The sequence below is a fragment of the Leguminivora glycinivorella genome, chromosome 15 (assembly GCF_023078275.1).
Source record: "Leguminivora glycinivorella isolate SPB_JAAS2020 chromosome 15, LegGlyc_1.1, whole genome shotgun sequence".
NCBI classification, from domain to species: Eukaryota; Metazoa; Arthropoda; class Insecta; order Lepidoptera; family Tortricidae; genus Leguminivora; species Leguminivora glycinivorella.
Window position 1 is genome coordinate 20,082,528 of NC_062985.1, and position 24,502 is coordinate 20,107,029.

Genomic DNA, 24,502 nt, shown 5'->3' on the forward strand with positions numbered 1-24,502 from the left:
ATAACAAAATTATAATCTGTAGTAATTTACTTATTGCTCTAATAAATGTCACCTTTATGTAACAAGATATGACGTAGAGCATCGTTACTCAGGCCTAGTTAACGCTAAGTATGTTTACTTACCCTTCTTTAGACCTATGACATGTTTGTTTGCTTTACTCCTTTGCTTGGCAATTAAAACGGAATAGGACCGCTCTGTAAAATCTGATTTTTCATACAAATACAGGTTGAAATTTTAAGGTCCACCCATACTTTGCATTAGTGACTTTTACGTAATGCCGCTCAATTCTATGAAACAATAATTTTTTTTAGCAATTTCAACTTTGGTCCTATAATAAAAGTTAAGTTAAGTTAAGTCCGCCATTTGTACTCTTTTTTTGTAAATTTGTGCAATAAAGTTTAAATAAAATAAATAAATAAATAAAAGTTGTTTCTTGTGAACTCAAAGGTACTATGACTATGAGAAGTATGGTTGGTCCTTACTATTCATCCTATGTAGTCCTGATTACTGCAAATATTTTTGAACAATTCTAACTATTTTGCTCAATAGAAGTATAATTTTTCCTCATATCAATATCTAGGGTGGGAAATGACAGGGCGACAGGGCGCTCATCCACACACCTTGCAACCTAAATGGTCGCGCACCGTGCGGTTTCAGAGGAATTTCCTCCCACGAATGCTCCGGCTGTGGAATGAGCTCCCTGTCGAGGTATTCCCGATGAACTACTTATGGGGTTCTTCAAAAAAGGAGTGTGCAAGTTTCTAATGGGTCGGCAACGCGCACGTGACACCCCTTGAGTTGCGGGCGTCCATAGGTTACGGTAACCGCTTTCCATCAGGCGGGCCGTGTACCTGTTTGCCACCGACGCGGTATAAAAAAAATGAGAACTATATAGGTGTGTATAAAAAACAGTAATTATATTTTGCTCAGTGTTGTTATCTTCTTACGAGTACATATTCCCTTGTATCCAATTAAGATATGCAGTGACTCTGCTGAATACCGAAGGATATCCTCCTTGGCAGCGGTCGCCAATGCCGAATGACGTCACACCAATCTAGAAAGAAACTTATTTAATTATACAAGGTGTCCGGTGGCAGATTTCTATTTTAAAAGTCAATTGTAAAATTAAAATTTTAAGTTCTTAATTCGGCTTCAACATTTAGCGGCATGAGTCGAAAGTTGAAACATGTCACCGAACGCGATGTATAAACGTGTATTTTTAAATATCAGAATTATACTTTTCCTAAATTTAGTATAGATTCGTTGAAATCGAGGGACAAGAACTAAAAAGTTTACAGTTTCTATCTTCCCGCTGAACTTTTCTTTTTGACGAGAGACTTGGATTCATGTTTAGGTGGTTTCAGCCATTAATCGGCCACTGCTGAGCATAGGCCTCCCTTCGTGTACGCCTCTTATCCCGGTCCTGGGCTAATGTCATCCAGAAGTGCCTCGCAGTGTTTCGAATGTTGTCCACCCGACGAGCCAAAGGATGCCAGGCGCTTCTTACATCCGATAGCGGCCACCATTCGGTCGACATTTTGGTCCACCTGCCATCACTCTGCCTGGCAACATGCCCCGCCCAATGTCATTTGAGTTTGGAAATGACGTCACCCACGTCCCGCACCTTGGTGCGGCATTGGATCTCGACATTCCTCACTCGATCTTGAAGCTTAGCCTTAAGCCGAGCATGCAACTATTGTATGTAAACTGTAAAGTCTTCATACGAACCAGAATCCTCTGATTATTCCACACAGTAGTCAGTGGACCTCCAGAGTCGCCGTCACATGTCCCGAACCCATTGACCCCGTTCGTGCAAAGATGGCTGCCATGTATGGGCACATCGAAACTCTTCTGGCAAACGGTGTTCGTGATGACCTGCAGGGTCACGTGGTGAAGGGAAGTTGTGGTTGGGAAGCTGTTTTGGGCTGGAATGAAAGAGAACATTATTGAGAATAAACATATAAACACATAGATTTTTATTTCTACTACTAAACAAGGACCGTGCACACCATCACTTCAGGTTTGTCTGAGTTGGACAATTTTAAAATCACTTTTAAATAAATAGATAAAATAAAAACCCCAGGTTCCCATGGGTCGTGGTGAAAGTCGGGATAACGCCAGGAGGATAATGATGATGACACTAAAGAAAAAGTGACCACGTCCACCGATAGCTGACCCTGTGAATTGATAGGTCGCTAGCTCATGTGGCTAATTTACTTACAATACAGTACAAATACTCTTTATTGCACACCTCGAAAAAATACCAATACAAAATAAAGAAGCAACATAAACAAAGGTAAACAACAGGCGGTCTTATCGCAAAAGAGCGATTTCTTCCAGACAACGATTACCACTAGACCACCCAACCGCCGCGGTACCTGTCGAAAATTCTCTGGTGTATGTCTGACAGGCTCTTTCAACTCTAGGGGAAAGCAATGTGTTTTCGCATCTCCCATAATTAATTCTTTACAAGATTACAGTACACAGATACCACCTGGCAGTAGGTAGTCTATCCGACTAAAGAACAATACATTTTTTTAATTTACTCACAATCACTGGTCTTTCCAAAACCGGCGGCAACGGCGGTGACACCGGAAAAATCTTGGTTCACGTCTGCTGCCGACGGCAGCGGGATCGGTTGGATATTATCTGTATATAAACAATAATATACTACTGTAAATAAACAACTATAACAAACATAAACAATTAAACATACTTATGTGCCTCTCAATTATAAGAAAATCTCCAAGTCAAGGAGAATGGATGGATATGGTCTGATATTTAGAATAAGGTAATAATTTTACGTTGTAGATTATTTAAAATTGCTTATCGCAAACTTATTCGAATAACGAATATTTAGAATTGAATTGAATTGATGATATAGAAGATTTATTTTCTATAGCTTTCGGATTCCTCAAATTATAAAAATAATTTGTTTTGCTGAAACATTTCTAATAAAGATTTGGCAAAACGAATCTATAATTTAAAAGTTTTTATACCTAAATAAATGGTTTTGCAAATACACCAATAAAGCATTACAATACAACTGTTTTTTCCATTATCTTGGTTTGTATTGATAAGTATAGTTAAGGAAGCATTGCTATTATTTTTGCATTTATTGCTTGTTGCTTGTTGCAAACAAAATAGGGGTGAGGCGTGGCTCAAAAAATCTTATATAGTATTTATGTTGCTGAAATCGTACATGGTACCAATATACTTTAGGTGCATTATTTTAGGTTTTACTACAGATGCGGACCGTACCTTATGTGTACAGCTGGTTAAATATCACGTTAGTTGGTAATTTACGAGCACAAACAGACGCCGCTGAACTTGTATTGCTAACTGTTTTTGTACGTTTGTTTATTAATTGCTGTTGGAAATTGGATATTTATTCGTGTTTCGTGTTAAATTTTCGTTTTTAAGTAGGATTTCTAAATAAAAACGTCGTTTTTCGCAGCGTTAATTTCTATTATATCGAATATTCGAACTTAGTAAAAATTAGCAAAGTATTAATGTATTTTTTTATAAAAGTGACACGAAGGCATGTGGCGTTTATATCGCCAAAGAATAAAACAGTATTAACTTATAAAAAGAACACTTCCTAACCGAGGTTCACCCTGTTGTGGCATAATTTTTTTATGAATAATTTTATTGTGCATAATCGATTTAGTCATAATTGGCTTTGTGCATAAACTGCTATGGCATAGTCAAGTTCAGCATAATCTGTTTAGGCAGATTGTGATTTGTCCGAATATTCTTTGTACATAAATTTGGTGCTCCGAATCATTTTTACGCATACATTTTAAGTGCATAACTCAGTGTTCCGATTTAATGTTTTGCCGAATTTATTTTGGCCTACCAACAGTATAGGTCGAATCTTACCATTATACATTCCCCTTTCCACATTCCACTTTTTCCTAGCGGTAATTTTCTGTTGTGGTCGCAGTTCTAACCTAACCTAACCCACTTTTCCCTAGTGGTGCTTTTCTGTTGTGGTCGCAGTTCTAACCTAACCTAACCCATTTTTCCCTGTCGGTGCTTTTCTGTTGTGGTCGCAGTTCTAACCTAACCTAACCCATTTTTCCCTGTCGGTGCTTTTCTGTTGAGGTCGCAGTTCTAACCTAACCTAGCCCACTTTTCTGGAGCAGTGAGTATCTGTAGAGTTCGCAATTCTAACCTAGTGTAACCATTTTTCCCTAAAAGCGCATTTCTGCTTAACGAAAAATGTGTGCGATATGCTTCGAATAATGGGATGTATGCCAAAAACATTTAATTTCTGCTCATCCAATTTCTTCCCAATGACACGGCCTCAATAATACATAGTAGGCCAATATATTTTCAGACAAAATAATATTCGAAATATCGTGAATTATACCAAACAACAATGTTTATGCTACATTAACATTCGGCAATCTATAATTATGTGAATGTCTTAATTTCCTCAAAGTCATTTTGTTCCATTAAAATTATGAATTCTAGAATCACTTAAGTGTATATTCAGTCATAAAACAAGTTTATGGATTCGAATTATATCGCGTATAATCAATTAATCATAGATTAAATATAAGAAGATACCATCCCATACATTAAAATGTGAACGCCTAAGAACGCTCATACACCACACCACACATAGATGGCGACACAGAAAAATGTCTTGTAGCTTTCGATTATACTTGTATATTTATGGTTCGAAAGTGACACTTAACGCCAATCTACAAATAATCGATGGCAACAAGGCATTTTTTGTGGCGCTATCTATGTGTGGTGTAGTGTATGCGTGTTCTTAGGCGGTCGCATTTTATTGTATGGGATGGTATGATCTTCTATATTTAATCTATGGTATAACATTTCTATCGACGCGACGTTCCTAGTAAACTGATTATAAGTACAGTGAGAGGATGCATTACTTTGCAGGACTATTACTTTCACATGCAAAAATAAATTATATTGTCAATAATTTCTTGTATTTTTACAGTTATTTTTCATGACTACCTATCGCGCTAACCTCAGACAAAATTGTAAGAAGCTTGTTTTGAAATTCAGAATGAGACTGTAAACGAAAACTAGAACAAGTTATTAATAAATCAGACCGGAATGTCTGAATGAGCCCGCCCTTCGAATGTTCTCGAACAACATTTTACCTGCAGGGTTACCACATGATTATCGCGAGAGTATGTCGCCGCGAGATAGACTACCCGTCCCTATGTGATTAATACAGTTAGGAGAAGACGTGTGATCTATCTCGCGGCTACATACTCCCGCGGCAATCATGTGCTAGGCCTACTGAGTACCATTCAAAGTCTACATATAAATCTTGTTTCTATATTAAACTAATTAAATATCTTAAATAAAGTGCTTACTTTACTCAATGGCGAGATTAATTCAAACATGTTTTAAAGGAAAGTAGGTAGCTACTTTAGTCATTGACGCGATATATTTCGAAAAACCATGTCATATTATATTGTATATTTATACGATATTAATTAGCATTAGATGCTTTCATACTATATTAATCATTAAAAATAAAAGGGCACCGAGTGTAAATACTGTCTAAATTCCTCTTGTGCTAAGTTTAATGCACTGTTTGAAAGAATTATATTGAGAATTAGACAGTCAGGTTCTACGACACCTATGATAAGAAAAAAAACCCTGGTGAAATCCTTACGGCCCGGCCACGATGGTCTGAGCGCGACAGCGGTGAGCGGCAGTTTGGACTCCAAACTTTAGAGCGGTGGCGTGCGAATGATAAGTCCCATCGCTGTGTCCCGCTCCAATGTGTGGCCGCCACTCACCGCTGTCGCACTTAGACGTTAACCCGTCACCACACAGGACAAATTGTTCAGACCAGTAGGTATCTGCAAGTCTACGTAAGGTTTGAAAAGTTCTAATACTATAGCTTCATTCCTTACGGCTCAGCCACGACATTGGTCTAAGCGCGACAGCGGTGAGCGGCGGCCAACGGCCATACATCGGAGCGAGACACAGCGATGGGACTTTTCATTCGCACGTATGGCTGCCGCTCACCGCTGTCGCGCTTAGACCAATGTCGTGGCCGGGCCGTTACATAGCTCTATCTTCCTCGCTGTAAGAAACCGAATCTCGTTGAGAGCCCATCCCAACGATTTTAGCATAATATTATCTATGTGTGGTGAAAAATTTTGTGCTTCACTCGGGGGCAAAGTTTGTTTAACCTTCGGGCCTGGAAGCCCTCACAATGCTCAGGATTCCACTTTCTGGACCACTCGCTACGCTCGCGGTTCAATATTTGGAGTCTTTCGCTTGCTCGGGCATCAATATTGACACGTACGTTTGAACTACAGCTTTGCCCCCTTGTAAAACAAATAACTATTAGTCATAATAAGCAAAAAAACGAAGACTGTAAAATCAATCAATCTATTTAAATATTATTTATTTAAATAGGCTTTTAAATAGTTAACAATGTAAAATTATCATCTTGTTTTAAATATCAGAGCAATTTATGTGTGCAATGAACAATATTGTTTTAAAACTACATTGAATTAATTCAATAAAATGTCAAATTGTATAAATACTAGTCTAGAAACTTCTAGAACAAATTCTAAATGTCAAAAAATTGCTAATTAGTACTTGTATTAGTATTATTTTTTGCATGTTATTGAAAATTATTGTTTATCATAAGTATTTTTTTCTTGTCTTAATGCAGGTATGTGTTGTCTACCTACCTACTTAACAATTACGGTGACAATAACCTAGTTAAATGCATGATGTATTTATGTAACAACAATGTTCTCATGGAAGTGATGTATATCTTAAATGGGAATAAATGTCTTTAAACCTTATGTCTTTGAAGTTTCCTTGGCAACGAAATATTAGGTCAGGTAGCATATTATTAATGGACAGGGATGATACCTAAATACTTAGCGGGTTTTGTATATTTTAGAGATCAACTGGTGATTGAAAATATCCTCAGGATTTGAAATTCATCCTGGTATCTCTAGATGATAGCTTTTGATATACCAGGGCCTTAGCCAAGTGTACAGTCGTTGATACTCCGTGGCGGATGTTGACACGCTTAGTTAAGGCTGTTCCACCAGCACAACAAACAAAATACAATAAACTATATATTATTCTTCTTAGCTACCAAAAATTAACATTAAATAAATGTCATATACAAATAAATAGGAACCAAGGTCTCCAAGTGTCCCGAGCTGGAATCGAACTAGCGTACTCCGTTAACCGGACGGATGCCTATGAAACCACTCGGCTATTGGATCACGAAAGCAAGGGTCGAAATTTTCAAGTATTTGACACAATTTATCGAAGGCTTGGCTTGGGTTTTTCTTTATATATGATATTTATTTAACGTTCATAGTATAACAGTAGTGAGACTACTTACTTAAAAAATACCAATTAAAATATTTATGAGAAAATAATTTCATTTGATCTTTGATCTAAGATTCCACCAAAATGTGCATGAAAAATTAAAAAATAACACTTACTGTTAAACTTGACGCTACCAATCTTCACCATGGCAACATCGAACAGAACATCATCCGGATTCCAAGAAGCATGGACAGTCACAGCTGTGGAATCCACCCTGGTTCCTCCAGAGAAGAGCTTCAAAGAACCCAGGACTATAGTGAAGGTTCTCGCTTGGTTCCGGCCGTCCCACCAGCAGTGGGCGGCAGTGAGAACTCTGGTGTCGGAGAGGAGAGAGCCACCGCATACTGATGTCCAGCCTGAGGTGAGGGTCACAACGATACCGGCCTGGAAATGTATTAAAACCGGCCAAGAGCGTGTCGGGCCACGCTCAGTGTAGGGTTCCGTAGTTTTTCGTATTTTTCTCAAAAACTACTGAACCTATCAAGTTCAAAACAATTTTCCTAGAAAGTATTTATAAAGTTCTACTTTTGTGATTTTTTTCATATTTTTTAAACATATGGTTCAAAAGTTAGAGGGGGGACGCACTTTTTTTCCTTTAGGAGCGATTATTTCCGAAAATATTAATATTATCAAAAAACGGTCTTAGTAAACCCTTATTCATTTTTAAATACCTATCCAATAATATATCACACGTTGGGGTTGTAATGAAAAAAAATATCAGCCCCCACTTTACATGTAGGGGGGGGGGGGTACCCTAATAAAACATTTTTTTCGATTTTTTATTTTTGCACTTTGTTGGCGTGATTGATATACGTATTGGTACCAAATTTCAGCTTTCTAGTGCTTACGGTTACTGAGATTATCCGCGGACGGACGGACGGACGGACGGACAGACAGACAGACATGGCGAAACTATAAGGGTTCCTAGTTGACTACGGAACCCTAAAAACATAGATATAGCAAGGGAGGAGATCGGACATGACGGTCGATTTATATTGTACTAGCTTTTGCCCACGGCTTCGCTCGCGTTAAATTCGAAAATTGTGGAATGTTTTATACCAACTCCCACCCCCGTTTTAGGGAAGTGGTGGGTTAAAAAGAAACAAAAAACAGCCTATTTTACTTTCCATTTCTTCAACTATCGCCACTTAAAAATCACGTCAATTTGTCGCTCCGGTTTGCCGTTAAAGACAGACAAACAAACAGACACACACACACACTTTCCCATTTATAATGTTAAATAAGTGTATGGATTGTTGCATGTTCTTGAACTCACACATTTGTAGATGAACGCTCCTATTGGGCTATTGAGCAATACACGCGCATCATTTCCATGTCTGTGTACATGCGAACAAATAGTGAGACATAATATAATTATCATCACGCACACATACAACGACAATTTGTGTGCGTAGCCGAATGCACAAACACTCACGATAATGTACTTAGCTTTGCAATATCTTCGCTGGTCTCAGGTCTTCGTAGTGATGGTGAAATAATAAGCGGACTGTAGTTTGTGCTGGTTTAATCCCAAATTGTGAGAGAATACAAAGAAAGTGGTACAGTGAATGTCGTTGGAGGCGGAATAACGAACAGTAACAGTAAGTTTTTGAAAGCTCTAAAAAGCTGTCAGATTTGAATTTTGAATATTGCCATTTATGAATAAGTGATTCGAAATATGATTTCAGTTATACATTCCAATGAATATTTTATTTGAAAAATATGCAAGTAGTATACATGAATTATAGAATTATTAATGAACATTAAATAAAAACTGAATAAATTAATACTGATGATTTGCAATGCGTAATGTCAACTTGAATACAATATTGAATATTTTAATGAAAGAATATACAAATTGAAATGTCAACAGTTACATGATAATGAATTAGAATTAAAATGAATGATTATTATTAAATTTATAAAATTGAAAATTGATTTTAATAACAAAAATAATTAACTTAGTCAATACAGGATCAAAAATCAGGGTGATTTTTGAACGGTTTCGTAACAGCTTAAGTCACAGACCAACCCCTATAGACATCCATTACAAGACGACTCGCGGTCACCAGCCTTACTTGTATTTGCCATGATATAAGTGCGGGCGCTCGCCGTGCCCGATCAGTAACGACCAAGTAACCGACCCGAAAGCAGCTCGTGTTTATCGCAATAAAAAAATTGAAAAAGGGTATTTTGATGCCTTAAAGACGTCCACCTGTAGTGTGAAATGGTGTGGAAAGGTAACAAGAAGTTCAAATTTAAAAACGGACGGTATTACATTCCACAAATAAGTCGTATTTATAATTTATTCAGAGCCGGCATAGGTCAACTTACGCGACAGTAGAGGGACAGTCATACTTCTGTCCCTTTTCATCTGGCGCGACTGCCTGCCGTCCTTGAAACGCGCGCTAAACACATTCCCCTCCCGCTCCTCGCGCCCCAAGCACTGGTGATTTGTAGCACGCACAAAATTTACAATATTGGCGCTCTATAGGAGGTTCTCTGTGGCTTAAGTGAATTTGCATAATTATTACTTACCTTTTTATTTTGCTTTTTTTTCCATTGCTGTACTATTTTTGTGTTATGGTAATAAAAATATTTTTTATTTTATTTTATAATATTTCTTTCATAGCTATCTATCTCTATCGCTCTTGACTATTGGCGCGACAGAGCCAGACTACATTTCTGCGGCGTTTCTATGGCGTTTCGTTTCGCAGAAATGCCATTCGGCTAAGGGCCAAGTCGTCAAATATTGACATCAAAATGCAAGATCGAATTAGTCTCCCAGCGGCATGTTCAGTTATAAATTCAATTCTTCTAGACACTTTACAGAATTGAAAAGTCTCCTCGGTTAGAAGTTAGTTGGGACAAAGTTTCCAATACGTTCGAAAGTTGCAGTTCAGTTGCAATGTCGCGCAATGGTAGCGTTGCCACGATTTTGATATTCGCTAACGTCTGCATAGGTAGTTTGCTTGTATCTTGCTCGAACAAATATGTCAAATATGCAAGTTCGAGCGAGATGCACAGAACCACATAACTTATGAAAGAAATGCACACACTACCGAATAAGAATGTCATTGTCAAACAGAAGAAAGGCTACTTTTCTTTCGATCCGTGTTACAATTTATTTAAAAGAGAGTTTTTCTGAATGTTTATGACCTCTTACACAGGTTACCAATTAAGACAAAATCCATACTATACTACTACTACTAATAATATAAATGGGAAAGTGTGTGCGTCTGTTTGTTTGTCCGCCTTTCACTGCAAAACGAAGCGACGAACTGACGTGATTTTTTAAGGGCAGACAGTTGAAGGGATGGAGAGTGACATAGGCTACTTTTTGTCTCTTTCTAACGCGAGCGAAGCCGCGGGCAAAAGCTAGTACATTATAAATATACTCGGAGTTCACACAAAATACAATCGGAGAAAACACAGCAACAGGGGAATGGAAGTTTATATGATTTGTACACATATACTTACATGCTCACGCCTGTGTTCCCCAACGGGGTAGGCAGAGAACATGAAACTGCGCGAGGTTCAGTGCCACTGTTGGCAATTAAGGGGCTAAAAGGTAACGACATAATATTGCAGTGACAGATGCCAGCCTATCGCCTACACCTTACACTACACATTTACGATTCCCAGGAAGGTAAAAATCTTACTAAAAGGGTACTAATTGTAAGAATACTAACCTTATACGGATATGCATCAGCTGTAGCCGTTTGCGAACCCCCCACTATTCTCCCTACCACACTCTCTGCTCGCAAGATCTCTCTTGCTTTCGGCATTCCCACTAAATCATGATACCCAGACGCACTCAAATCTACCAACTGACCTGACACTATGTTTGATAAACAAATGAATAAAAAACAAATGAGCATCTTTTGTGTTCGAAAATAGAATGCGGAATATCAAAGCAGTATTTTTTATATTTTGTATTGTATATTAATTAAAATGAAATGGAAAAGGTTTAAGAAAGAAATAATAAACTTCAAAATTGAGTTGTTTTGACTATACGTGTAATAATGTATTTCCATACTACGAGATAATAAGTGAGGTATGGCATTCAAAAGTTAATTGTAAATGTGTAATCTTTAGATAAATATCTTATCAAATGATTGTCGATTCGTTATTGGAAATCAGAATATCAATTATTTGATGTTATCTTCATATGTATGTACGCACTTGAACTATAAAGTGTTTTTATTGATGTAATTGTATTCATCATTAAACAATACAATTTGCACAATTCTAGTGACAAATAATAAATAAAAAATGTAATAAATAAATATTGGGGACACCTTACACATAATCAACTTAGCCCCAAACTAAGCAAAGCTTGTAGTAAGGGTGCTAAGCGACCATATACATACTTAAATAGATAAATACATACTTATATAAATAGCAAACATCCCTGACTAAGAATTATTCTTACACAAATTGACTGAGTCCCACACGGTAAACTCAAGAAGACTTGTGTTGTTAGTACTCAGACAACATTATAATAATAATGAAACAAAGAACTAGACTTGGCTCACGAGATAACCGCCATGTGGGATGTTGATTCGACGATCATTTTTCCGATGGTCGTGTAGTGTATACTATGTATAGTTATGTACGTAGCTGATAAGTTATATATAAGGACCAATTACTTATGTATGAGAGTAGTATTAAATCATCATTTAATCTAAACAGTCGTTTCCACTCTACTCCGAACCCTCACCTTACATGGCGACCCTGCCATATACGGTGTCGCGCGTGCGGTCAGTCACCGATCGGTATTGAGAGCGCAGTTCATTACCATGTTAACATAGCTCAAGTGGACAATTATAACAAAAGTAAATAACGTGATGTTTTTTCTCGCGGTTAAGGTTTTCTGATTTAAAAAGTTTCACTATGGGGGCTACAAAATCAAAAGAAGAGGTAATTATTGCACAAACTGCGGCCGGAGGTGACAATAAGGCTTCTGCGAGCACCGACGAACTTCGATTCCACGCAAGTGTCACTAATATTATCTTGGGTATATTGCTCGTCATAATCGTCATCGGAGGAGGCTACGCCCTGTACAGAAGGTGTAAGAAAACCTACAAAAAATGGATGCGCCAGGAGGTCGCTCTAGCTGAGCTGCAGCGTGCTGCTCGTACGGCTCCGATAAGTGTTTGATTGAAGTGTTAACGGAAATTGTGTAATGTGCGTTTCGTTTTTTGGTGCCAGTGTTTCAACGGACAGTAAATGAACTGTTACTACGAGTAAGTGATATAGTGAACAAACATTTCGCGTGAAGTAAGTTAAGGACAATAATGTGACGTCAATGTAAGTTAAAATAGGTATGTATTAAATTAGCTACTTAGATATAATTTTGTGATGGCAGATGAATTATTGGAATGTTACAACGAGTTAATTGTCATAAAAAAATATTTAGTTAAAAAAGGGAAATCAAGGTTTGAGGGTAACATAACAAAAAATCAACTGTCAAAAGTGAATGATATTATAAATAAATAGGTGTAACAATATTATCTCCCAATATTCCCTGTTAAAGGACGTAAACTCAGGAGTTATCGAGGAGACCAATAAATTGTACATTAAAATTACTACTCTGCATAAAGAAATTTTAGAGTTATGTTCAAAGCCTGAGGTAGAGGAAAATACGAGTACAAGTAGCGTTAGCGAATATAGTGAATGTGACACCATGGAGTTCGATTTAAAGTCAGCTTGTAGTCTTATACCTCTCATGGATGGTACTGAGGAAACAACAAAGAGATTGATCGATGCTGTTGATATGTATTCGGGTATGTTGAACGAGATAGGCAAAAAGTCGCTTATTACATTTGTGTTAAAAGGAAGGTTATCTGAAAGTGCGAAACTGCGTGTGTCAGCTACTTATTTGACCGTAGAGCAACTTATAAGTGACGTTTCGGACATGACATTACGTCCGTGGTCACGGGTAGACTGGCTGGGAGTTGTATCAAGTTTTTCGAACTACCCGCACTTGATTGTCATCAGTCACTTTTACGCTAGGGTTGCCACTCTGCCTACATACAACACTCACGACATCCGATGGTATGGGACGGGAAGTTTTCTCACGTTTACACTTGCTAATCACTGGATTCCACGAAGATGAAAACACAAAAAACTCGTACAGCTAGAAGATGTTGATACAACTCCCAGCCAGTCTACCCGTGACCACGGACGTAATGTCATGTCCGAAACGTCGGGTTAAATATAAAACGTAAGTTTTACGCGATTAAGTCCCGTTTTAATTTAATAATATGAGTGAAGATCGTGTTAGTTTAAATCAATATAACTTATAAGTGATTTACGTAACTCACTTTTACCTAAAAAGTCTTTTACAGCAATCCATTCCCGGCTTCAGAATATAAGTAAGGGTTGGCGTAATATAGATCAGTATGGATCCGAGATAGAAAAACTTTTTTCCGAGTTAACTATAACTCAGGCAGAAGGTAATTCGGCGAGTTATGATGTGCTAAAGCCGTTGAACGAAAAAATGTGTATTAAAAAGTTCACAGATGGTTTGAAGGACCCAAGGCTCAGCACTATCATTGCAGCGCGTAACTTCAGCAGCCTGAAGGACGCGATACAGGCAGCGCAGGACGAAGAAGTATCGAGACCGACAACGTCCAGCCAGCCGGAGATCATGGGTATGTACCGCTCACATAACTCTTTTAACAGGTACCACAGAGGATTCGCTCACAACTCGCACAGAGGTCATCGTTATCGTAACCAAAGGGGTCCGCAACAGTTTTCTTATGGTCGATATGCTCAATCCCAAACCGCGCAAGGAAACTCGCGAGGAGGTGGTCGTGGAAACAAATCACGAGGCAGGCCGGCACGAGGGGGTTCGTATTTCGGGTCCCGTGCCCGAGGGGTCAACGTTCGTGGCAGCCTGCACGTGATATCGCACAGCGAGAATGGCTCGACCGGTCATCACCCGAGTGCACCAAATACGGAATCGCTGAATCATTTTTTTCGAGACTGATGTCATTTACACGTGCAATGATTTAAATAGAGCAACCTTAAATATAGGAAAAACCGCTTATAATTGGTTATTGGATACGGGAGCATCTTTGTGCGCGATAAAGTATGAAATTATACAAAATTGGGACATTCCGTTCCATGACAAGAAAATAAATGTCACAGGCATAGGCGGACAAGTCACATCTAACGGATATGTTATATTAAAATTAAATTACAACGGTTGCGAATTCGAACATTCATTTTTTGTTTTTAAAAATTTATCATGTAACGCGGATGGTATTTTAGGGCAGGATTTCTTTGGAAAGCATAAAGCAAATATTAATTTTGAAACAAACACGTTACGACTATTATCACGACACGAACAAGTAGTTAACATAGATTTTAGAAGCTCATCAGAAATGGTAAATAGTTACCTTACTATACCCGCGCGTAGTGAAATCATACATTACATGGATACTAGTATTACGGAGGATTTTGTAGTAAATAGTCAGGAATTATGCGACGGAATATACGTTGCGAGTGCTATAGTCATACCGATTCAAGGTAAAATACCCATTAAAATATTAAACACAAGGGATAGTGACGTAAATTTAAGCCGTTTCACCATTAATAAGAGTAGATTGAGTGATTTCTTTATTTGTGAATTTAGCAAGCCAACTATGAATGCCGAAAGGGTAAAATCGTTGTTTTCTGCATTAGATTTGAGTAAATTAAACGAAGAGGCACAGAAATCAATTGAGAATATATGCGCAAAATACCCGGATGTCTTTTTCCTACCGGGCGATAAATTAACCACTACAATGCTTTACAACCAGACGATAGAATTAAAACCGGGTAGTTCACCAGTTTATGTCAAACCTTACAGATTGCCACACTCGCAAAAGGCTGAAATTGATAGGCAAATTAAAGGAATGCTAGATGATGGAATAATTGAAGAGGCAAGAAGTGCGTGGTCGAGTCCGTTATTATTGGTTCCTAAAAAGTTAGATGCTTCAAAACAAAAGAAATGGCGCGTGGTCATCGACTATAGAAAGTTAAATAATCAAATTAAAGATGATAAATTCCCACTTCCAAATATAACTGAGGTTTTAGACTCCTTATCGGGTTCTATATATTTTTCGCATCTAGACTTATATCAAGGATTTTATCAAATAAGTTTAGATAAATCAAGTCGACCACTCACAGCATTTCAAACAAGTAAAAATCAATATCAAATGACCAGACTTCCCCAAGGCTGTAAAACTTCACCTAACGCTTTTTCACGCATGATGACTGTGGCCATGTCAGGCCTCAATTATGAGCAGTGTTTGGTATATCAGGATGATTTAGTTGTTTTCGGAAGAAGTTTAGCCATACACAATCAAAATTTATTAGACGTTTTCAGTAGACTAAGGAAAGTAAATTTAAAGCTTAACCCTGCCAAGTGTCAATTTTTACGAAAAGAAATATTATATTTGGAAAAGAAATATTATACCTTACAGTCGTTTCAGCGAACGGTCTCATAGCGAAGAGTCTCGACCAAACATCTTAAGTGACTCTCGCTAGGTAGCTGGATCAAGGGTCAGATGCAGAAGGCGGTGATCTTGGACACGGCGCGGATAGTCCGACGGTTCCTCTCTCTGCAGCCCTAACCACTGGCAGCTTGGGCCCTGCCCCGCTGCTGGCGGCACCCTAGGTTAGGTTTTTTATAATGTGTTTATATATTTCGTATTGTTTTGTAAGTGATTTTGTATTTTACATTCATATTACAAACAGCCTAACTTAAGACGAAATATGAATAACGGATCAAACATTTATTTACCTACATAGAAAAAAACAACCATGATTCCGGAAATCCTATTATTATGATGTGTATAGGTACATCACACATAGGTATAAATACTCTAGCCGGGATTCAAACCCAGCACCTCGGCATAGCAGATAGGGTAACTACCAGCTAGGTAAGACAAGTAAATGTACGAATTTGCATAACAAAAATTCTCATTACGTTCTTATTTCAAAACTCTACAATAATCTGTTTTGTTCGCCGAGTTTGTCAGAGTTCCCCGTGTATGGCTCTCAGCAGTACAACGTTCTAATTATGAGAGCGCCCTCAATGTTCTGTTTACATAGAAGTGTGCAGAAGTTAGATGATTATGCAAATAAAGTTAGAGCACCGAACGTGGGTTTATGATATTACAGAATTTTTAACCACCGACGCAATAACCTAACCACAAAATTGAAATGTTTAAAAAACCCCCGACCGCGACATAGTGGACCGATTTTCATGAAACATGGCTAAGAATTAACACTCCCAACTAACCCATCTTTCAGACAAAAAAAAACTAAATCTACATACACACACACAGACAGACAGACAGACGAACAGACAGACAGACACGTCAAACTTATAACACCCCGTCGTTTTTGCGTCGGGGGTTAAAAACGACGGGTTGTTATAAGTTTGACGTGTCTTTCTGTCTGTGTATGTGTGTCTGTCTGTGGCATCGTAGCTCCCAAACGGATGAACCGATTTAGTTTTTTTTTGTTTGAAAGCTGAATTAGTTGGGAGTGTTCTTAGCCATGATTCATGATAATCGGTTCACTAACTATGTCGGGGGTTTTTCAAAATTTTAATTTTGTGGTAGTAATTTTTTTTTTTTACTCGATGGCATCGATAGATGTCACGGAAAATGACGTTCATGTATGGAGAAAATAAACAGCGCCACCAAACAGGTAAGGTGTATTTAATAACACTAAACACTTATGGTTAGAGGCTCGAAAGTTGATTCACATTAAACTTGCGTATAAAAGTTACGGTTTAAGTATGAGGATGATGATTGTCTAGTACTTTGGTTTCGTTTCTTATTTGAATTTTCTAATGCTATGTCATTGCATATTATTAAACCGAAAAAATAGCAGGCAAACTGTATTAGGGGTACACTGATTTAAACTTTCACGATTATTACACATCATTATTTTTAAAATCGGGACTTTATCGCGCGGCTGTCAGAAGGTGTTGATGTCATTTCAAGCCAGTCTTCTCCGAGACCACGGGGACAACGCCGTCCTTGAAACGTTGGAGGTCAGTTTAATATGTAGTTATACGCGATTAAGTCCCGATTTTAAAAATAATGATGTATTAGGGGTAAACCCAAAAATATTCCTCCTGTGCCAAAGAAAAACATCGCTGCCGACCGAAAAATATCAGTAAACATAAAATTGGAGCTAAAATATTATGAAAATCGGGATGTTTAAGAATTTGCTCTGCCAATTTTCTTATCTAAACAACCCTCAGGAAAGTTTAGGATAGGCTCCGTTCGGCGTTTGACAAGGGCCTATCGGACCACTTATTCTTATAGCTTGACTCACCGAACCGGTATAAGCTGAGCTCTGCTGAATACAAAGTCAATTTATATTTTCACGTTATAACTTTGTCACGTCACGTTAAAATTTTGATATGATTCTAGTTAAAACTAAAACAAAATCGTTACTTGAGGCAAAATATTTTAGGACATTTCTGACAACATTTTTTGTAGCTGGTTTGTTAGTGTGATTCACAGAGAAAAGTGTAGTAGTCAGTTCTTCATCTTCTTCTTCGTGTAAATGGATCAAGTAAAACTAAATTTTGGTTTGCCAATGCTTATAGCCACTTCAAGCCCTCGAGGGGTAGCCCTTAAGAGATCTTCTTCAGTACACGTAGTCTTCTTCAGTAATGTAAGTAATTTATCATTTTATTGTGTAATTTGTATACCCTTGTAAAAATATTTTTCGAAAAAAAACGGCCAACATATTCCGTTTAGACAATGTCTTACAGTTAAATCTATTTTTTCGGTTCCCGAGATACAGGCTGCGCCTAGTTTGGGGCCAACGGATATGACCTTAATGGCAAAAATGTGATTTATAAACGATTTGTGATTTGAGTTTGAAGCAAATAGGATTTTTTGTCCTCAAGTTTTTCTATTAGACATAAAACTTAAGTAACTAATAAATAATACATATCTAACTCTAAAAATAACAATAAAAAACAACTTAAAATTAAATTAAAAACTAAACTAAACTAAAATACGTCTAAATATGTTTTTCTACAGTTACATTTACATTGGTCCCAATAAACAAGTTGGCATTATACGCAGGTAAACAAGCCCTTAAGGGCCCGGAAGGGTCTGTGACTATTCTATAGAGCCACAGCACTTTAAGGTAAAATGCTTCATAATGGTGACGGAAGAGCAAATATTGCATGATAACCTTTTGAAACGCGTTTGGCTGAGAAAGTGACTTTGAGAGGTTTGGTGTTAACCTTTATGGTGGGCTATAATATAGGTGCCGTCGCTATCATATTGTGTGAGCCCTCTCACACAATACGAGCAAAAGTTGACTTATATAGACCGGGACAAAGACCGTTATAACCTTTTTCTGCTCGTCGACTTTAATCTGTCAATTACGACACCACAGACTAAACTATACGTGCTGACTTTTGTTGGATAGTCTTTGACACTTAGTCAACTATAATATTTCATTACACTTCACTTTATTAATATTAATTTTAGCATGAATGATGATTTTTTCGTCCATTGATGATGAAGATGATGAATCATAGAAAAAGTATTGTATACAATAGTGATATAATTAAGCTTTTACTCTCGTACCATACTATTAGGCCACTCAGCAAGCTTCGTGGCCTAAACGTGGTACTCGACTGAAAAGCTTTGTATTATATCACGATTGCATAATAGTACATTTCGATACAAGTGCGAAAAAGAGGAAGTTCGAAACGAGTGGCGATAAATTAAAACACGACCGAAGGGAGTGTTTTAAATCGACACGAGTTACGAATTTCCTTTTCGCACGTGTATCGAACGACGTTTTTCAGTACAGATGGCTCTCCGAAGTTTCGAACTGGCATATAATGAACCACTTCTCGCACTAGTGCGTAAAAAAACACCATCTGTACTGAAAAAATATTATTTTTGTCGACCCCCCGATATTTCGACGCAGTTAGGACCGGTATAAGTGGCGTACACGAAGGGAGGCATATGCTCAGCAGTGGGCGATTAATGGCTGAAATGATGGTGATGATGTGATCATGATAAGTCTAATGATAATAAATGGCATGCCCCTTCATATAACCTGTTTCATTAAAAACCGTGAATCATTCAAAACTCTCATGGTTAAAATTAGTTTTCTCAAACATGCAATGAAATATTGTCTTTACGTTCCTTAAAATGGCCCGGGAAGTATCGCTTTTTGGGCGCAACAACTCGAGAGGACTGTAAAGGGATTTCATATTATTTTTTAGGCCTAGGCCTGCAAAGTAACTTTTTTATATAAAATATTGTCCTTTAGAGCATTTTTTATTTTATTTCATTGTATGTTTGAGAAAAGCACTATACATGCCTCGGCGTGAAAACGGATTCCCGGCCTCGTATCCCTATCCGGAAATCCTCATTTTCCCGGCCTCTGATGTAATGTACTATTTTGTCATTAAAATTCGAATAGTTTTTGCTTTGTTATATAGTACCTATAAGTAGTTGATCTAAGGACTTTTTGAAGCATATGCACGGGTTGCAGTTAGAGTTACAAGAAATGACTGGAACTTATTTTGAGGATTTTTGAGTACATACATACATACATACATACAATCACGCCTGTATCCCATAAAGGGGTAGGCAGAGCACATGAAACTACTAAAGGGCCACTCTTGGCAAATAAGGGGTTAAAAGAAAACGAAACTGTGGCATTGCATTGGTATAATTAATTATTTTATTTCTGCAAATCGTAAAATAAGCGACACTATTGTACATCTCCGCGATTAGTGTAAAAAAAAAACAAACTTCATTGTTTTAGAATACAATACTTTTGACATTGAGATATCCGATCCATATCGTATCCAGAGTTCAGTTCGATTCGGGCACCTTAATATAACAGTAACAATATTAGTAAACTTTAGCTTATAAGATAGCATATAACCCATCAAGCTATTGTACTTTTACGACAAGCTATAACCATGTCATATGCACTTACCTGACACGTTATATTAAATTTATTTTTCATTGTCTCCTTTTTTAATAAAGCTTGGCTCATGTGGCTTTATGGCTTGGTCTGTGTGTGAACGCTGTCACAGATCATTTACCGGTACATAAAGTATGCTACAACTGTTGTTGTTTAGAACCCAATCACATGTATTTAAAAACAAATCACACACATCAGCCAAGCGTATAACGCCTGAGGCTCTTCTATAAAAGATGAAAATTGAAATGTATTTTTCAATCTACAGGGTGATATAAAAAAGACCGCAAACTTTGCATAGTGACTTTTGAGGTCATAATGAACAACTTTTATTTTAGGACCAATGCTCGCAAATAAATGGCTGTTCCATAGAAATGAGCGGCATCATGACCGTGATCGGGGATTTGGATGCCACTCGGGGTGAATGACCTCAATCATTATGCTAGTATGGATATGCCGCGGGATTCGCGGGATTCCAGGCTTTATGTGGTTAGATAAAGGATAGTTTTTATCAAAATATTACATTTGTACTACATACCGATTGTCAATATATTACTATTACGGGTCAATGTTTTAAATGCGACACCAAAATCATCAAATCATATCAACCTTATTACTGCCAAATTATTATTTTTTTTTTATTAATTTAGTATACTTACAATAAAATACATAATTATGATTTTCGTAAGTGAACGCTAAAGTTACTTAAGAAAACACCGAAATAACCAATTCAAAATTTAGGAATTCCCACAATTCCTCTTAGATGCTAATCTATGCTCGCAAAAAAAAAAATATCGGTACGAACTGAATTCTGACTTGACAAAAATATCACACGGATTGAGAACCTCCTTTTAAAATTAGGAATTAGGTTGAAACTAGCATTCCTTTATTTTAAATATTTGGCATTTAACATATTTTATTGTTTTAAGTCTCAATAACATTAAAAAAAAGGCGTATCCATATCACTGTTTCTACTCGACATCCCGCAATGTGGCATCCAAATCCCCGATCACTGATCATGACAGTCGAAATGTATGAAATAGCCAAATTTTTTTGCGATTTCAGCATCGGTCCCTAAATCTTGTTCATTATGACCTCAAAAGTTGCTTTGCAAAGTTTGAACGGTCGTTTTTATTTAACCCCGTGTACAAGTGCGAAAAGGAAATTCGTAACTCGTGTCGATTTAAAACACTTCCTCCGAACTCACTCCAAACGATTGTGTGTTAATTTATCGTCACTCGTTTCGAACTTCCTCATTTTCGCACTTGTATCGTCATGTACTATTTGTTGTTCGGATTCTGGCTTCGCAATAACACATCCAAGATATCACCGCTTATATATGTATTATTCGTTTTTCATTTATTCATAATTAACTGTCATCGCGACCATGTTAACAGTACATTGCTCCTTATTTTGTTTTCAAAAATGAACTATGGGTATGTATACCTTAGTAGAATCTAGTGCAAAGTAATCAATGTATGTTATTAAAGTAGCTTCAACTGAGTGTTCTTTGTTTGAGTCCTTTGTTTAGTACAATAAGAAGATAAATTGAACTACAATACATACGGCACGGAGCTTACCTAGCAGGTGTGAAATTGAATCTTCTTCTATGGCAAGGGATCAGGTTCTTAGTAAATTATTCGTATTAATTTATTTGTTGCATATACTCGTACTTGGTATTATAATGATCTGAAACTTAGTTGGTATAGATATAATATGGTTTTAATCACACCCGCACTTTAAATGTACTATTGCACGCAGGCGGAGCGTGAGTTATAGAAAAATCGTTCTCCCAAGGGAATAATGAAATTTCTTGTACCGTACTTAACTTTTTTTACATCTATTTTCATATTTTTTACGCAAAGCACCTACTTACTTAGATGTACGTTAGTTACTAAATTGAACATTGAAATATTTTAGAATACTTAAAATAATACGACCAACGTTTTACAATATTACCAAAAACAATTTAATCCCAACATCATAAAATTTTACTCCCAAGTAATTGAAACAATAAAAACAGACCCAACGGCCTACTTCAAAAATACTAAGCCTTCAAAAAAAAACAACCACCTGTTGAGGGTAAACGAGGGTAAAATCGTATGTAAATTGCCCTAGACGACATTGCAGACGTCCGAACGACCCTTGCTCCTTTACGATGGAGTAAAACACATGAATTTTATTTGGATCTTTCTATGAATAAATTGAGTTGATGTTTATATTTTGTGCGGGTACTCTGGTTTTATCGTGGGCGCTGTGATAGTCTAAAAGTAGGTATGTTGTTTTAAATGTTTGCAATTTTAAGTTTAGTTTTATACAATAGTATCATTTATCGGTTTGGTAACTTTACAAACTACTAAACAAAAAAAAACTAAGTAAATATACCTTTGAGTAAAATAAATATTAAAAAGATAAAAATATCCAGATTTTCGTAAATTTTTACTTTCCACAGACTTACGAAGTTGCAAGTTTTAAGAAATCGTAACACAGTCCAAAAAATCTTTATTTTTGTCTCTTATTACGTCTAAAGAGCTGACTTATTATCTAAAAAAAAAAAGGTTGGAAGATTATTATCTAAAAAGAAAAAATAAATAATCATAAGTATCGAAAACAAAATAAAAATCTACCCACATGACTGTGTAATTTACGTCTAGTAACGAATTCAACTCAAGTGACCTAACCTACATTCATAGCATCGATATATATATACTTATTGTTATTACCTATTGAAGACACTGCGCTAACCGAAGACAATATTGCATCCCTAAACTGTCAATTTCCAACAGACTGCAACAAGTGACGCCATAGATTTCCTAGTAATTCACCATACACTAGGCAGGAGAAATGGACATAGATAATTAAATTTATCACTTGGTATTGCGGCAGACGTGGTTGAATGCTCTTAGGCCTTACTCAGTCTAAATTCATGTCAATTCAGAATTCACGGAGCTCCATAGAATCTAGAACCTAGTCTACACGCATTCTGATTCTTTTAGATTAGGTATGAATTTCTTCTCTTATGTCGTTTTAGAACACAAATACTTTCATAGCGTAAACGTCGGAAAACGTACAGATGTGCACGAAAAGCTTTTCCTTCGTATTTCTCCGGAAACGTTCGTATTTGTCATGCTAGGTCAGACAGTGTCAGTACGTCTTGTACTGAGACGGACGTTCGTTCGTTTCCGTAATAAATTCTTTTCGCACTACATCTGTATGTAATTTTTGGTTCATTGAACATACACTCCGCATCCTCATTAAGTTTTTCCAACTTGAGTATTTTCATCGTTTTGATTGTAAAATTATTTATGTAATTTTGTCACAATATCCTCAGTGTGTTTAACTTCAGAAATATCATCCAGTACAGGAAAGGTAAAAATTGTTTCACCTTCTGCTTTAGATTTTTTTCTTGCGTATTTTACTACTGGAGAACCGACCTCATTTTTGGTTAGCACTACGCCCACATAATGTTTTATAGATTTTATAGTACAAAATTTCACCAGTAACCAATCACCTTCAATATAACTGTCATTAGAATTACGGATCTCCTTGTTTAAATCAATTACGTCTTCGTAATGACTCTTATTCAGTGTATTCTTACAATAATTATTGTTACCATTATTTTCGACATCAGTCTCAGTTTCATTTAAAGTTATTAAAATTTCTGATCTTTCTTTACATTGTTTCATCGACTTTCTTTCTTTCTTTTCTTTTTTGTTTTGTTTTCTGCGGTCTTCAATGTTTTCTTCTTTTACTGTAGTCGTGTTGTTTGTTTGCTTCTCTTGCCGAGTCAACTTCTCATTTTCTTCGTTTTCTTCATCGTCTTCCTCATTACTTCCATTCAGTAGCTCCTCCCAATACTCCTTTCCATCACTGTCTTCGTCATATTTAATTTCAGTCTCACTTTCACTCGAAGTTGTTGAATAATTTCTCTTTTTGTATTTTTTCAATGCCTTTTTGGCGCTTTTCCCTTTTTTTTCGTGTTTTTTGTTGTCTTCCATTTCCTCTTCTTTTGATTTATTTTTGTTCTTTGACCTTTTCTCTTTTTGCTTCGTTTTATTCTGTTTTTCTTGCTTTTCCCTTTCTGCTTCTTGAGTTCTTTTATAAACATCCTCACTTGTAATAACTTCAGCCCCATTTGCCACACGTTCTTGGCATT

General features: G+C 36.9%; 1 protein-coding gene across 1 annotated transcript; it reads right to left on the bottom strand.

Annotated features, from left to right (window-relative positions):
- Positions 1 to 897: 897 nt before the first annotated feature.
- Positions 898 to 11,367, bottom strand: LOC125233921 (collagenase-like). The gene is made up of 5 exons (XM_048140093.1): positions 11,055 to 11,367; positions 7,479 to 7,746; positions 2,551 to 2,649; positions 1,729 to 1,925; positions 898 to 1,054 (listed from the first exon to the last, which is right to left on the bottom strand). The coding sequence occupies exons 1-5, from the start codon at positions 11,241 to 11,243 to the stop codon at positions 944 to 946; spliced, it is 864 nt and encodes a 287-aa protein (XP_047996050.1). The 5' UTR covers positions 11,244 to 11,367; the 3' UTR covers positions 898 to 943.
- Positions 11,368 to 24,502: the final 13,135 nt, after the last annotated feature.